The sequence below is a fragment of the Lissotriton helveticus genome, chromosome 1_1, assembly GCF_964261635.1.
Source record: "Lissotriton helveticus chromosome 1_1, aLisHel1.1, whole genome shotgun sequence".
NCBI classification, from domain to species: domain Eukaryota; kingdom Metazoa; phylum Chordata; class Amphibia; order Caudata; family Salamandridae; genus Lissotriton; species Lissotriton helveticus.
Window position 1 is genome coordinate 1,665,016,189 of NC_136057.1, and position 14,351 is coordinate 1,665,030,539.

The following is a 14,351-nucleotide window of genomic DNA, read 5'->3' on the forward strand; positions in this document are numbered from 1 at the left end:
GTGGCGGAAAGAATGCTCCATACCTTAGATGTACGGAGGGCGTTGATGTACTACATAGACAGGACACAACCCTTTAGAAAGACAAAACAACTCTTTGTTGCCTTCGCACCACAACACAAAGGCAACCCGATTTCCAAAGCAGGCATAGCCAGATGGATTGTTAAGTGCATCCAGATTTGTTATCAAAAGGCCAAGCGCACTTTAACAGTACCCCCCAGAGCACACTCCACACGCAAACTGGGGGCATCCATGGCTTTCCTAGGGAACATTCCTTTAGAGGATATTTGCAGAGCAGCCACGTGGGTCACACCACATACCTTCACGAAACACTACTGTGTTGATGTGCATTCCAAGCAGCAAGCAGCTGTAGGACAGGCTGTTCTCAAGACACTTTTTCAGGTTTCTGCAGCTGGCACGGGCAACCGCCGCTGATGGAGGGACTGCTATGTATTCTATGCTAAGATATGAATTTAGCAGCCCACATGCCTCGAACTGAATATGCTACTTACCAGTATGCATCTGTTCTTGGCATGTAGGGCTGCTAACATTCATATCGCCCGCCCTCCTCCCCGGTGCCTGTCGCAGCTGCAGATATACTATTGTATTTATTTCATTAGCATGGACATCCTTTACACTTTCACTCCATCTCCTGCCACAATGGCGAAAAACAATCTGGGGATGGAGCCGATGCCCATGCGCACTGTAGTCCAGGGGAGGAGCCACCTATCTCAGGATACTTCGAAGACTCTTCCAGGACAACAATGTGCAATCATCCGAGCCCAACACTAGGCGGCGATCTAATGCTAAGATATGAATGTTAGCAGCCCTACATGCCAAGAACAGATGCATACTGGTAAGTAGCATATTCAATTATGTTCACACCTTTAGATGACTTTTAATATCGATCAGGATTTATATAGGGTATCTAGGTGCTTGCGGGTCTTGGAGGGTTATTCTACCAGTAAGGTCTTGAGGTCATTCGGGATTCTGGAAGTGAGATGATGGTCCTCAGTAGCATGTGGGCCTTTCCAGGTCTTTGATACAAAGTGGGAGAAGGCGCGTCCTCCACTTCTGCTTCAGTAGATGCCGGGAGTATGGGCTTGTGAAAGGGAGGCGGAGCGTGGTCTTCACGGTGATTGGTGGAATTTCAGGCGGTGGTTACTGTAGGCTGGATCCTTGGTTGTGTAGAACCTTGTATGTAGAGTCAGAGTTGCTGAGGTGGGGTGTGATGTGGGTTAGTCAGGGAAGACGAAGGAGGAGTCTGGCTGTGTCTTTCTAAATGATCTGATGTCTCTGTAGGAGATGTGCAGGTATTCCTACATCGAAGGCCTTGCTTTAGTCCAGTCACCTGGTGAGGAGGGCCTGTGTCTCAATGAGTCTCGTGTGTAAGAGTAGTCAATTGAAGATCTTGCGTAGCATGCGCAGAGTGAGGAATCCGGAGGAAGAGACTGCGTTGATCTGTGACTTTACAGTGAGCTTGTTTTTGGTGAGGATCCCGAGGTTCCTGGCATGGTCTGAGGGAATGGCTCCGGGCCCTAGGTCTGATTGCCACCAGCGGAGTTCTGTATTGCTGGTGTTTCTGAAGATCAGTGCTTTTGGAATTAGGTTATTTTATGTTCAACCATATTTCCTCAGTAGATGTACTAAACAATTGTTTAGGGAATGGGTGTTTGAACAACTATAGTTATTCATTTGACTTGCATGTAAAATTGTGCAATGAGGCTGTGACAAAGCTTATCCAGAGTGGAGTAAAGGAGGGAGTAGAAATAATTCGTACTAACGGCATATAACATGCATGTTACACTTCCGTTTGCTTAAGTGGGAGTATTTCAGGACTATTTATTGGGTGGTGTTTTGAAAATGTATTTAGCATTTGTGCTTAGGCTTGTAAAATGGCTGTTCAAGCTGGTTGATACTATTGGCAAGATCTAGACCAATTTTCCTAAGCTACTCTATCCCTGCTGATGAGAGCCTTATTACTTTAAATTGTCAAATGTGTTACTGTATATGACCTAGGCCCTATATGTATGTATGTATTGAGTTACTTTGCCTATTTACTATGACGTTTGTTGACGTCTAGTGAGAGAAACAGACCATTCAGTAGATAGTTGCCTTGAAGTCAGGTGCCTGCTGGATTACCTGCTGGATTACCTTCAGGCAATAGATAAATGAGTGGAATGATGTCTGTAACTGTAAACTCATCCCAAAAGGCCACGTAGAAGTTGATTGAAGTAGCTTGTTCTTTCTGAGTTGGCTGTTATATTGGGATGGTAGAATTCCCTTTCTTTGCATTAGTGGTGATTTCACTAGGTTATGAAGTTGTGAAGCATGTTTGGGCTATTACAGTATATAATTCGGATTTGATGAGTATTTCCAAAATTTGTTCCTGTTGGCCACGCAGCATTGTTGATTTTAATAAAGTAAAATCAGCATGTCATGAATTTCAAATTCATTACTTAGCTTTTTAAATCTCAAGTACAAGGGTAGTATGGGAGCATTTTAATAACCTGCTTGTTTAAAGAAATACTCTGAACTTTAGGCAGTTAAAATCTCTAATCTAGGATCTCTACATTCAATTTTCCCAGTGTGCATATGATATGCGTGCAGTCTGTAGTTTTGCTGTACAGGATTTTGAAGCACGCATCTGAATGTGGCCCAGTGATGACCAAGTATCGCGCTTAGAGAGAACAGGGCACACCTTTGAAAGTCTAGGCAACTGTTCTTTTCCCCCACCTATTTACTCTTTCCCTCTAATTCTATTCTCTTCCCTTTTTCTAACACCTAGACTGACATTGTTTGTCCTTCTCTGTGATTGGCAAGATTATGAGATCTGAGGGCTACTCCTTCCTCTTCTTGACTAGTCTCTATGCAGGAATCCTTTTAAGAATTCTAAAATGTATTATTTGCTCCTAAGCACGGTGTGGCTGCCAGTTTCCCCTCACGGACTTTTGTGTAGGTGCTTTATAGGTTTTGGTGACAGTTCTGTATTGATACTGTACAGAGAATTGTTCAAAATAGGTACTTGAACATTTCTAATTGATTCTGAAGACTACGAAAATATGCATTGTACCTGGAATCTTTGAAGACCGCATTTTATACTTATTCCAAGTGGTGATGGGTGAGGTAAGTTGGAGGGCCATTTAATTGTGAACGCTAGCTTCCCTTGAAACTGCCTCAAAGCAGTTGGATTGAAGGCATCTTCAGCCTTGTTTTTAGCAGTAGTAAATGATTTATTCGAAACTGCTATTTATCTTCTAAATTATATGTTTAACTTAAAATAGAAGAAAATCTAAATAGTTAAAAACCAGCCTGGCTGCTTTTAACTGGATTATTCTAGGTGAGTCATGATTGGAAACTCTTAAGGTTTCATGTTTGTAGTAATCTATTACATAATGGAAAGTGGTGTAAACAGATAAATCTCTTATGGTAAAAAATGCAAAAATGTGAATTTACACTCTAATTATTTTTATGAAAATTTACTAATACCGGCTTTTTTTTTCATTATTTGGCAAGGAGAAACGTTTACAGAGGAAGGCGAAGAAGAGAAGATGAGCGAATCACAGTGAGTTACTTTGCATATTTGAACATGATTACACATTAATAAACGGTAACACAGATTTATTTACTCTAGTCACCAAAGACCCTTTGTTTCACAGGGCTCGACAAATCTAAAAAATTTTTACTGGACCTGCAGGTCGAGTAAGTAGCCTTTTATACTCCGCCTAACATCAGTACTCCAGTCCTTGGCTTTCGTTTAATGAACGTCGTACATGCTGGGACATTTAGTTTGTCCGTTGATAGTTGAGCCAGTGGTAAACAAACTTAGAGTAATTAGTTAAATATAAGTTCAGTACTGGAGCAGTGCATCCTTGGTGACATTATTTTAATTGCATCATGGGCCTTTTGTTTATATTTCTTTATCAAGTGTTCGCTTTCAGGAAGTTCCTTCTGAGTTGAGATAACATCTCCCTACTCTGATTTATTGTGAATTAAGGTGAGTGGGGGCAGTGTCCAAGGCAACACCATCAGAACACCATCAGCGGCACTAGAGCGGCCGGGTGCAGCTGTGCCAACCGCGTTGGGTGAGCAGTGTTACTCTGTGGGGATCGATCATCATGTAAAGAGGCTGCAGGCTCGTACTGGGAGGCCAGTTGGGCTGAACAAATGGGGGTACTCAGTCTTCATGATGCTTAGGGACCCTGTTGGTCCTCTTCTTTACAGCCCTGGGCGACTGGTGCAGAGATGTCCTTGGGCCTCTGGGTTTTTCTTACCAAGAGCAGTCTCGATAAAAGGGGCTGGTGGTGCAGAGGCTTACGTTGACGTCTGGGAGTCCACGAGAGGTCACCAAATTGGACTCTGTCTCTGTAGGGCTGGGGGAGCCACTCTGACACAGTTGGCCCACTGCAAATCCGGCTTGGCACTACAGGTGCAGCGGTGTCTTCAGACCTCTGGTCTCTGTGGTCAGACTCCTGCCAAGGGTCTTTGGATGCTTGCAGGATGCAGGGAAGCAGGTCTGCTACTTCTCAGGAGGTCTTGGTACCTGGGTGAAGTTCTGCCAGGGCTTTGGGGAATTCAGCAGCTGCAGTACAGTCTACGTTTGGTGCAGTTGGCAGCAGGTTGTCTGGCAGGGTTTTTGCCAAGTCATTTGATGGATCTCCTGTTCTTTTAGGATACGACTCTTTACGTCCGTCTCTCAGGTCACCAGAATCTGTTCTGGTGCCAGTGGTTCCTGTAAATACTGAAATACAGAATTTGCGGGTGTTGGGTCGTGTAGGGTAGTAGTCACTGGGCTACTGACCCTTGGGATCATTACACACCCTATGTGACCATTTTTCTTGGGAAGTGGGTGTAACCTTTTCCCAGAATTCTTAAATACGCCATCACAAAGATTGCTACTTCTAAAAAGTCTTGTCTACCTCCATTTAGCCCACCTTAGGGATGGTACTAGCCTGGGAGTGGCACGCATAGCTAATTTTCCAACATGTCCAGGTGCCAAATAGGCTCTGGACAGAGGGGTTTCGGCTTCTTCTCCAGTGAGGGGAGCCGGATTCGCATTTCAAAGGGTCAGCTCTCTGAAGCTTCCTGAGCTAGGAAGGCTAATCAGTAGGTCATCCGATAAGGAGTTGCGTGTGGCACCCTCTTCCCGGGCAGGCTTTTGTTCTGGGTATCTTGAGAGCTGAAGGCTCTCCCCTTAGGAGGACAGAACAGGGTCTCGGGGTGGGAGGCTGGCAGAAACAAGTAATCGAGTAGGTTTTCAGGGGGCAACTCTGAGGTGCCCTGTGTGTCTGTATTTGCAAATCCAACACTGGAATCAGAGTTGGTTTATCGATTTGTGGTTTTTAATACCAAACATCCCTATTTTCAGTGAAGCCATCCTGTAGCTGGGGAACCTGTTTGTTCGAGGCATGTGGACTGCTGAATTCATATCTTGTGGATAGATCGCCGCCTAGTGTTGGGTCCGGATGATTGCACTTTGTTGTCCTGGAATAGTCTTCGAAGTATCACGAGATAGGTGACTCCTCCCCTGGACTACAGTGCGCATGGGCATCTTCTCCATCCTCGGATTGTTTTTTTCTGCCATTGGGTTCGGATGTTATTCCTTTACTCCAACTTCGGAAACCGAAACTAAACTACTTTAAAGGCCAAAAGGCCTTAGACTTCGACGGTATTGTTCTCGTTCGGTACTTCTGGACTCGACCAACCTTTCCATCTTGATCCGGTCGTAGACGTGGGCTGTTGGGCATTTCGACGCCATGTGGGATTGGTGTCGATGGAAAGGAGCCTGTTCAAAAGGTGCCCACAATGCCACTCCAAATTCCCGCATACTGACAAGCAAACAGTATGCAACAAGTGCTTATCACCAGAGCACAATGAAGAAAATTGCCCATCGTGTGCCCAATTCCGTTCGAAGAAGACTATCCGGATTATACGGGCTGCTAGGCAAGAGATGCAGCGACCGGCACCGGAACCAGACAACATCTTCGACGATGAACACGACTTCCCAGAAGCGGCGGACTCGGATCTAGAAATAGTCACCGTTGAGGACCAGTCGGACTCGGATGACCAGATCCCGCCGGGGCAAACAGTGAGTACACAGCCCACAACGCCGCTCATCCTGAAACCGAAGGCTCCGGTCAAAGCATCGCCTAAAGGCCTTAGCCGAGATTGAAAAATCCCTTCAGAAGCCCCGCCTTCCAGCTCGGCTCCGAAGACCAAAACAAAGCCTTCCGAGAGCCCAGGACCAAGTCACATTCCCCCCAAGAAGGTTGTCGAACCCAAGAGGGTTGTCGAACCAAAGGTCGTCAAACCAAAAATGGCCGTCGAGCCAAAGGTCATCGAACCGAAGGCCGTCGAGCTGAAGGCCGTCGAGCCAAAGGTCATCGAACAAAAGGTCGACCAGCCAAAGGGTATCGAGCCGAAGAAGGTGGTCAAACCAAAGAAGGTCGTCCAACCCAAAAAGGTTGTTGAGTCGAAAGGTATCGAGCTAAAGAAAAGCCTCGAACCTAAACAGGTCGTCAATCTGAAAACCGTACCTGATCCTAAAAAGAGTGCAAATAAGCCAAAGCCAGTCGAACCAAAAAAGGTCAACGATTCGACCAAAAACACTGACCCTAAAAAAGGTGTCTAGCACAAAAAGAGGATCGATCCGAAAGAGGACGTCGACCCAAACAAAGTCGCCGAACTAAAAAAGACTGCCAAACCAATAAAAGACGTCGAACCAAAATAGGTTACCTACCCCAAACCGAAAGTCGAGCCGAAAAAGACTTCAGAACCAAAGGCCTTCGAGCCAAAAAGTCACAAACAAGTCAGTAAGCCAAAAACATCGGCGCCAAAGCCACGGACAGTGGAGGAGGAACTCTTCCATCCTGATCCAGAATCGGAGGAACAATCCAAACTGTATATAAACCCTGAAACCGGCAAAGTTACCATCTATTACCGGAAAAAGAGACCATTGGACACGGACACTACTTGCCCTGTACCACCGAAGAAAAAGGACTTGGGGACATCTCCCTCTAGGCCTTTTACTCCTCCTCCTTTCTATCCTAATATGCCTTTTGTGCCCTACTCTCCTACACACTACACCTAACATGGGGGAAGATCCTCAGGTGAATTTTAATGACCCAGAGGATCCACAGGCTCAGGATGACACATGGGATGATCAGAATGATCCATATGACACACAACCCATCCCTGACACCTCCCCATACCCTACAAAGCCGTCGCCTACCGAAGACACCATTGTTTTTAACCAACTGCTTGATAGGGAAGCAAAATACCACAAGGTCGACATGCACACTGACCCAATAGAAGATTTTCTATTTGACACTTTTCCAACCTCCGAGAAAAATGTCAGGACACTTCCTATGCTAAAAGGGGTACTAAAACACGCGCCAGACATATTCAAAGATCCAGCCAGGGCACGGGTGCTCAATCCCAGGATTGAGAAGAAATATAAGGCGGCCCCTACAGACCCTACTTACATTAAAACCCAGTTGCCTCTAGATTCACTGGTAGTAGCAAACGCTCGCAAAAGGGCCAACTCGCAAACAGGATGCTCCACCTCCTGACAAGGAGTCTAAAATATTGGAAGCCTCAGGCAAAAGAGTGGCCTCACAGGCTGCTAATTCATGGAGGATCGCAAACACACAGGCTCTCCTAGCTCGAGATGATAGAGCGCACTACGACCAGCTAAAAGGTTTATGCAACACCTGCCTTTCAAAGATCAAGCTAGCGACCTCCTACAGGAAGGCAAATTTATAACTAATGCTTCCATTAAATGTGCACTTGACGCAGCCAACACAGCAGCCTGGTCAGTTAACACTAGCATGTTACTACGCAGACACGCATGGCTACGCATCTCTGGTTTTAAGAACGAGGTGCAATCCACCATCCTCAACCAACCAGTCAATCAAGACTTCCCGTTTGGTCCTGCAGTAGATACCATTTTAGACAAAATGAAGAAAGATACTGAAACTGCAAGATCTATGGGCGCACTGCAGTTTCAACAACATAGAGGTTCCTCTCGTCGGTCCTCCTACAGAGGCACCGCTCGAGGCAACACTTCAGACTTCCTCTACATACAAAAGCAACGCCCAAAGCTCCTTTAATAAAGGCTCCAACAGGGGAGGTTACAGGGGCAATAATAAAGGCAGAGGACGTGGCGGTAATAACACTAGAGCCTCCACTGTCACCAAACAGTGACTTCATCACACTCCCTCCAGACCATCTAACACCAGTCGGAGGCAGTCAAACAGTTCCTACCAGTCTGGAATGCAATTACGACAGACAGGTGGGTGAGACAAATTATCCAGTATGGTTATTGCCTGGAACTCACTTCTACTCCACCCAACATACCGTCCTATGTCCAAAGAACACGTCACCCTGCTACAACAAGATGTCAAATCCATGCTAGAAAAGGGAGCCATAGAACCAGTCCCTTTTCAACACCAAGGAACAGGAGTATACTCACTATAATTCCTTATTCCCAAAAAGGACGGGTCCCTCAGACCAATATTGGACCTCAGATCTCTAAACCAATACATACTCTCGGAGCACTTCCATATGATCACTCTACAACAAGTACTCCTGTTACTCCAGCAAGGTGACTTCCTAGCAACATTAGACCTCGAGGACGCATATTTTCACATACCTATACATCCAGCTCACATGAAATACCTCAGGTTCACAATAGAAGGTCAACTATATCAGTTCAAGGTTCTCCCCTTCGGGGTAATCGCAGCCCCAAGAGTGTTCACAAAATGTTTAGCGGTAGTAGCTGCACACCTCAGAATGCAAAACATCCACGTTTTTCCATACCTGGACGATTGGCTCATAAAGGCAAACTTGTACGCGCAGTGTGCAAGCCATGCGTCTCACACTCCAGCTGCTACACAGCCTGGGTTTTTCCATGAACTACCCAAAATCACATCTACAGCCCTCCCACATACAATATCTGGGGCCACAATAAATACCTCTGTAGCAAAAGCATATCCAAATCAAGCAAGGATATCCAACATGCAGACTCCCATCCAGAAATGTCAGCCACAGCACTCTTTGCCAGCTCGAGTATTCATGCAGCTCATAGGCATGATGGCCTCCTGCATATTCATTGTCCCTCATGCCAGACTTCAAATGCGTCCACTACAGGAATGCCTAGCACGGCGGTGGAACCAAGCGCAGGGACAACTAAAGGACCTAGTGTTGGTAGACAGTCGCGCTTACAACTCTCTTTCCAAGGGGCGACTGTTCCAAGAGCCTGTTCCACAAGTAGTGCTAACAGCGGACGCATCACCGACAGGTTGGGGAGCCCATTTACTTCAATACACAGTCCAAGGGCTCTGGACAATCAAACAAAGGAGACTGCATATCAACCAACTAGAGTTGCTAGCAATATTTCTGGCACTAAAAGCATTCCAGAAATACCTGTGCAACAAGGCTGTGTTGATCCGGACGGACAACATGACAGCCATGTACTATATTCTGAAACAAGGAGGGACACTCTCTCCACAACTGTCCCACTTGGCACAGAACATATGGACGTGGGCAATTCCAAGAAACATTTTTCTCCTAGCAGAACACCTGCCAGGAAAAGATGAGCAAGTAGCGGATCTGTTAAACAGACAGTCAACAGCTACACGAATGGGAGATTCACCCTCAAGTTTTCCAACCATTCTTCCAAAAATGGAGACATCCAGACCTAGATCTGTTTGCCACAAAAGAAAACTCAAAATGCCAGTAATTTGCCGCCAGGTTCCTACATCCGTTGTCACAGGGCAATGCGATATGGATGAACTGGTCAGGCAGATTTGCGTACGCTTTTCCACCAGCTCCACTGATTCCGCTGGTGGCACGCAAACTAAGCCAGCAGTCACTCACAATGATCCTGGTTGCTCCCACATGGGCAAGACAGCCATGGTACACAACGTTCCTGGAACTTTCAGTAGTTCCCCACCAAAGACTGCGCCTCTTGCCCCATCTCTTAACTCAGAACCATGGAGAAATCAGGCACCCAGATCCCAATCAGATGAACCTTGCGATCTGGCTCCTGAGGTCTTAGAGTTCGGTAACCTTAACTTACCTCCTGATTGCATGAACATTATCAAGGAAGCAAGACTGCCAACTACTAGAGCAGCTAAATGGAAAAGATTTGTAATTTACTGCAACAATAACCAAATCAAAACATTAGATGCTTACATCCAAAACATCATCTGTTACCTCTTGCACCTTCAAAGATGCAATCTAGCATACTCATCTATAAGGCTACATCTTGCTTCTATAGCAGCATATCTCCACAACAGATAACACCTGTCCCTGTTTAGAGTACCCCCAATCAAAGCTTTTATGGAAGGTCTTAAAAGGATAATCCCTCCAAAGCACCCACCTTCACCAGTCTGGAACTTATATATAGTACTTACCAGACTTATGGGACCTCCTTTCGAACCACTCCAGTCATGTGAATTACAATTTCTAACATGGATGGTGGCATTTTTGATTGCCATTACCTCCCTAAGGCGAGTAAGTGAGCTACAGGCACTAACCATTCAAGAGCATTTCATGCAAATACACGCAAATAAGGTAGTGCTTCGGACTAACCCTAAGTTCATGCCAAAAGTCATATCCACTTTCTATATCAATCAATCCATAGATTTGCCAGTTTTCTTTCAAAACCCACAGTCAATGGCTGAAAGAGCCCTACACACACTAGATGTAAGGAGAGCTCTGCTATATTATGTGGACAGGACTAAATCATTTAGGAGAACAAAGCAACTGTTTGTTGCTTTTTCCCCCACAACATAAAGGTAATCCCACCTCAAAATCAGGAATAGCCAGGTGGATAGTTAAATGCATCCAAATATCCTATCAAAAAGCTAAACGCACTCTAACATTTCCCCCAAATGCACACACTACACGCAAAATGCGGGCATCCATGGCTTTCCTAGGGAATTTTCCCCTTGAAGACATATGTAGGGCAGCTACATAGTCTACCATACACACTTTCACTAAACACCATTGTGTAGACGTGCAATCAAAGCAGCAAGCTGCGGTAGGCCAGGCTGTCCTTAAAACTCTTTTTCAGACTGCTGCAGCTGGTACAGGTGACCACCGCTAGAGGAGATACTGCTATACAGTCTATGCACAAGATATGAATTCAGCAGCCCACATGCCTCAAACGGAATATGCTACTTACCAGTATGCATCTGTTCTTGGCATGAAGGGCTGCTGACATTCATATTGCCCACCCTCCTCCCTGGTGCCTGTTGCAGTTGCAGGATTCTCTTTTGCATGGCCATCTCTTACTTACTATACTCCATCTTTGCCACAATGGCGAAAAACAATCTGAGGATGGAGAAGATGCCCATGCGCACTGTAGTCCATGGGAGGAGTCCCCGATCTCGTGATACTTCGAAGACTCTTCCAGGACAACAAAGTGCAATCATCCGGATTCAACACTAGGCGGTGATCTATGCACACGATATGAATGTCAGCAGCCCTTCATGCCAAGAACAGATGCATACTGGTAAGTAGCATATTCCTTACCCCTGTCCAACACATTTTTTAAAATGACATCCCTGGTCACTTGGCAGTAAGGGAACTGACCATCCGGGGTGCATATTTGCTCATGTAGGCATACCCTTACATGTAATAGTAAGCACCATGCCTTAGGGCTGTAAGGCCAGCTGTAGGGGTGATTTTAAAAGGACTGCATGGAATGTTAAGGGACCTGTCGCACAGGGATGTTGGGTCGTGTTTTCACTTTTGTCTGCACCAAAACACGCAACCTGCTCTAGCAGCCCTGCATGTGCTTGGTGATGGGTCCCTTAGTGTGGGACAATTCGTGCTGCAGCCCTTCGGGATCCTCCTGAGTACCTCAAGCCCTAGGTACCAGGGGTACCATTTACTAAGGACTTAAGGAGGTTGCTAAAGTTTTTGCCAATTGGATGAACAATTGTACAGTTTTGGGAAAGGGCTCTGGCACTGGTTAGCAGGAACCCAGTGCACTTACATTCAGAATCACATGTACCGGGCAACAAGTGGCAGTGACACGTCAAAAAGGAGTACTTTCCTACAACTTGTCATTCCTGTAGAAAAGTGCTCTGGCTCAAATGTTGACAGAATAGCCGGTGTGATAATTGCCTCAATTGTTGCTACCGGTACAAAAGGGGGTGGTGATGGACGGAGCATCTGAATCAATCAAACACTCACACCCAGTCAAAAGATCTGGGTTTAATCCATCACCGTTCTTTAGCCCACTCCAGTTCAGACATGGCCATATGCAAATCAGTCTGACCCTGTCCATCACCACCCCCTTTTGTACCGCTTTTGGCCGCCATAAGTGTGGCAGGGTATGCTCAGACGTGAGTCCCTTGCTCACTTTGCCACTGGATTCAAGCAAGCCGGGCTGAAGACGGCAGTAATGCCTGAAACCGGTCCTCGGAAGCTTGTTTCCGGTCCAGGGAAGGCATGGCTTGGCAGTTCGGGCTGGACTGTTCCCATGAGGCATGGGTCACCATTCTGTGCAAAGTAAGTGTGCGCGTACCTGCTGCGACAGACCAGCTTTGCTGGAGATTCTCCTGGATTTGTCATCATTTCCTCACTCTGCCAGAGAAATCTGGAGGAGCTTTTGACACCCTGGACTGACTTCTGATGCATTCAGTTTACCAGACCATTTTAGACATTGCAAAAGATTGAGACCTTTACGAAGGCCATGTTGATTGTTCGAGGCATGTGGGCTGCTAAATTCATATCTGTAGCATAGATCGCCGCCTAGTGTTGGGTCCGGATGATTGCACATTGTTGTCCTGGAAGAGTCTTCGAAGTATCACGAGATAGGTGGCTCCTCCCCTGGACTACAGTGCGCATGGGCATCGACTCCATCCCCAGATTGTTTTTTTCCGCCATTGGGTTCGGATGTGATTTCAACGTCTCCTGTTCGGAATCGTAAAAGTTCTCTTTCAAGGCCAAAAGGCCTTTTGGCACCGTCGGTATTGTTCGCGTTCGGTCCCGTCTATCTTCCGGCTCGTGGAGTCGGATATCCGGGGGGTCGTGAGACTTCGGTGATCGGGGCCTAGTCGACGCAGCAAGACTTCGACGGCATGGAACGGAGTCCATTCAAGAAATGTCCCGTGTGTGGATCCAAGTACCCACACATTGACGTCCATCCTGTGTGCAACAAGTGCCTATCGCCGGACCACGACGAGGCCAACTGTATGGCCTGTTCCAGATTTCGATCGAAGAAGACGATCAAGCTTCGGCCCAGCGATCGGCTCCAGCACCGGTGGACATCTTTGACGACCCCGCGGAAGACGAACAAGTGCGTCATCTGCAGATTTCCCCTACCCCGAAGGAGGTCGAGTCCGAAGACGGAGCTGACGACCACAGTCCCGACATTGAAGAAATCGTCGAGGGTAGGGGACGACGACTAAGCATATGGGGCCATGGAAGATAGCTCGGAGGATGAGCTATGCCCCGTTCGTACTCTTACAAAGGCTCAGGTCACGGGATCGCCACGCGGCCTTACCCACAACCTTCCACCTCGATCCACGGCCCCGCCTTCCGGCTCGGCTACGGACACCTCCGCGGAGCCGCCATTACTGAAAACGAAACCGAAACCCTCGGTACCGGTGAAAACAAAGATGGCCGGCACGCCATCGAAACCGAAGACGTCCACTCCGGTGCCGACGCCGTCGTCTTCGGGGGCCAACAAACAGGCGCAAGCTGCAGACCACGCTAAGGTGCCGAAGGTGGTTACCGAGCCAAGCCCGAAGAAGCCCATCGGGTCGGAGTCTACCAAGGGAGACAAGCCGACGCCCAAGAAGACTGCCGAGCCTGCATCGGGCAAGTCTGTCGCGACGAAGACCAAGGGGCCCGTTGACGCGAAGTCGGTGAAGGCCGCAGAGCCGAGGTCTGGGGCCGTGACCCCTAAAGGAAAGCCGATCGATCCGAAGCCATCGGCATCAACGTCTACGGTAATGGACAGTGTTCGAAGCGCACCGGTCACGGGTGCTCCTCGACCGGACAAACACAAGTCGGCCACGCTCGGGTCTTCCCCAGGGGGCGGACCACTGACATCAGTCGGATCGACGAAACCATCCGCTTCCTTTACGAAGCAGGTCTCGGACTACCTCAAGCGCCTTAAGGTCAAGGCTTCAGCATCGGAACCGAAGACTCCTTCCACGCCGAAGCTACAAGACGCACCGAAGACCTCATCGGCACCACTCGTCTACACGTTGCCACCTAAGGTGGCGCCGAAGGCCTTTGCACCGCGGTCGGTGCCCAAAGACACCATGTCGACATCCACTCCACCGGCTGGGTCCGTGGGTCCTCGACAACCTTTGGTTGAACGGTCGGAG

The 14,351-nt window shown here is 47.4% G+C and overlaps 1 protein-coding gene across 3 annotated transcripts in view; it reads left to right on the forward strand.

Moving 5' to 3' along the window:
- Nucleotides 1-14,351, forward strand: part of LARP4 (La ribonucleoprotein 4) — a 308,397-nt gene that overhangs the window by 153,838 nt on the left and 140,208 nt on the right. For 2 of the 3 annotated variants that reach the window (XM_078688918.1, XM_078688919.1), the window contains one exon: nt 3,514-3,562. In XM_078688918.1, coding sequence (XP_078545044.1) covers nt 3,514-3,562 — 49 coding nt within the window. Of the gene's footprint in view, nt 1-861; nt 3,563-14,351 lie in introns of all 3 variants that reach the window. The other variant, XR_013610958.1, reaches the window with a different exon arrangement.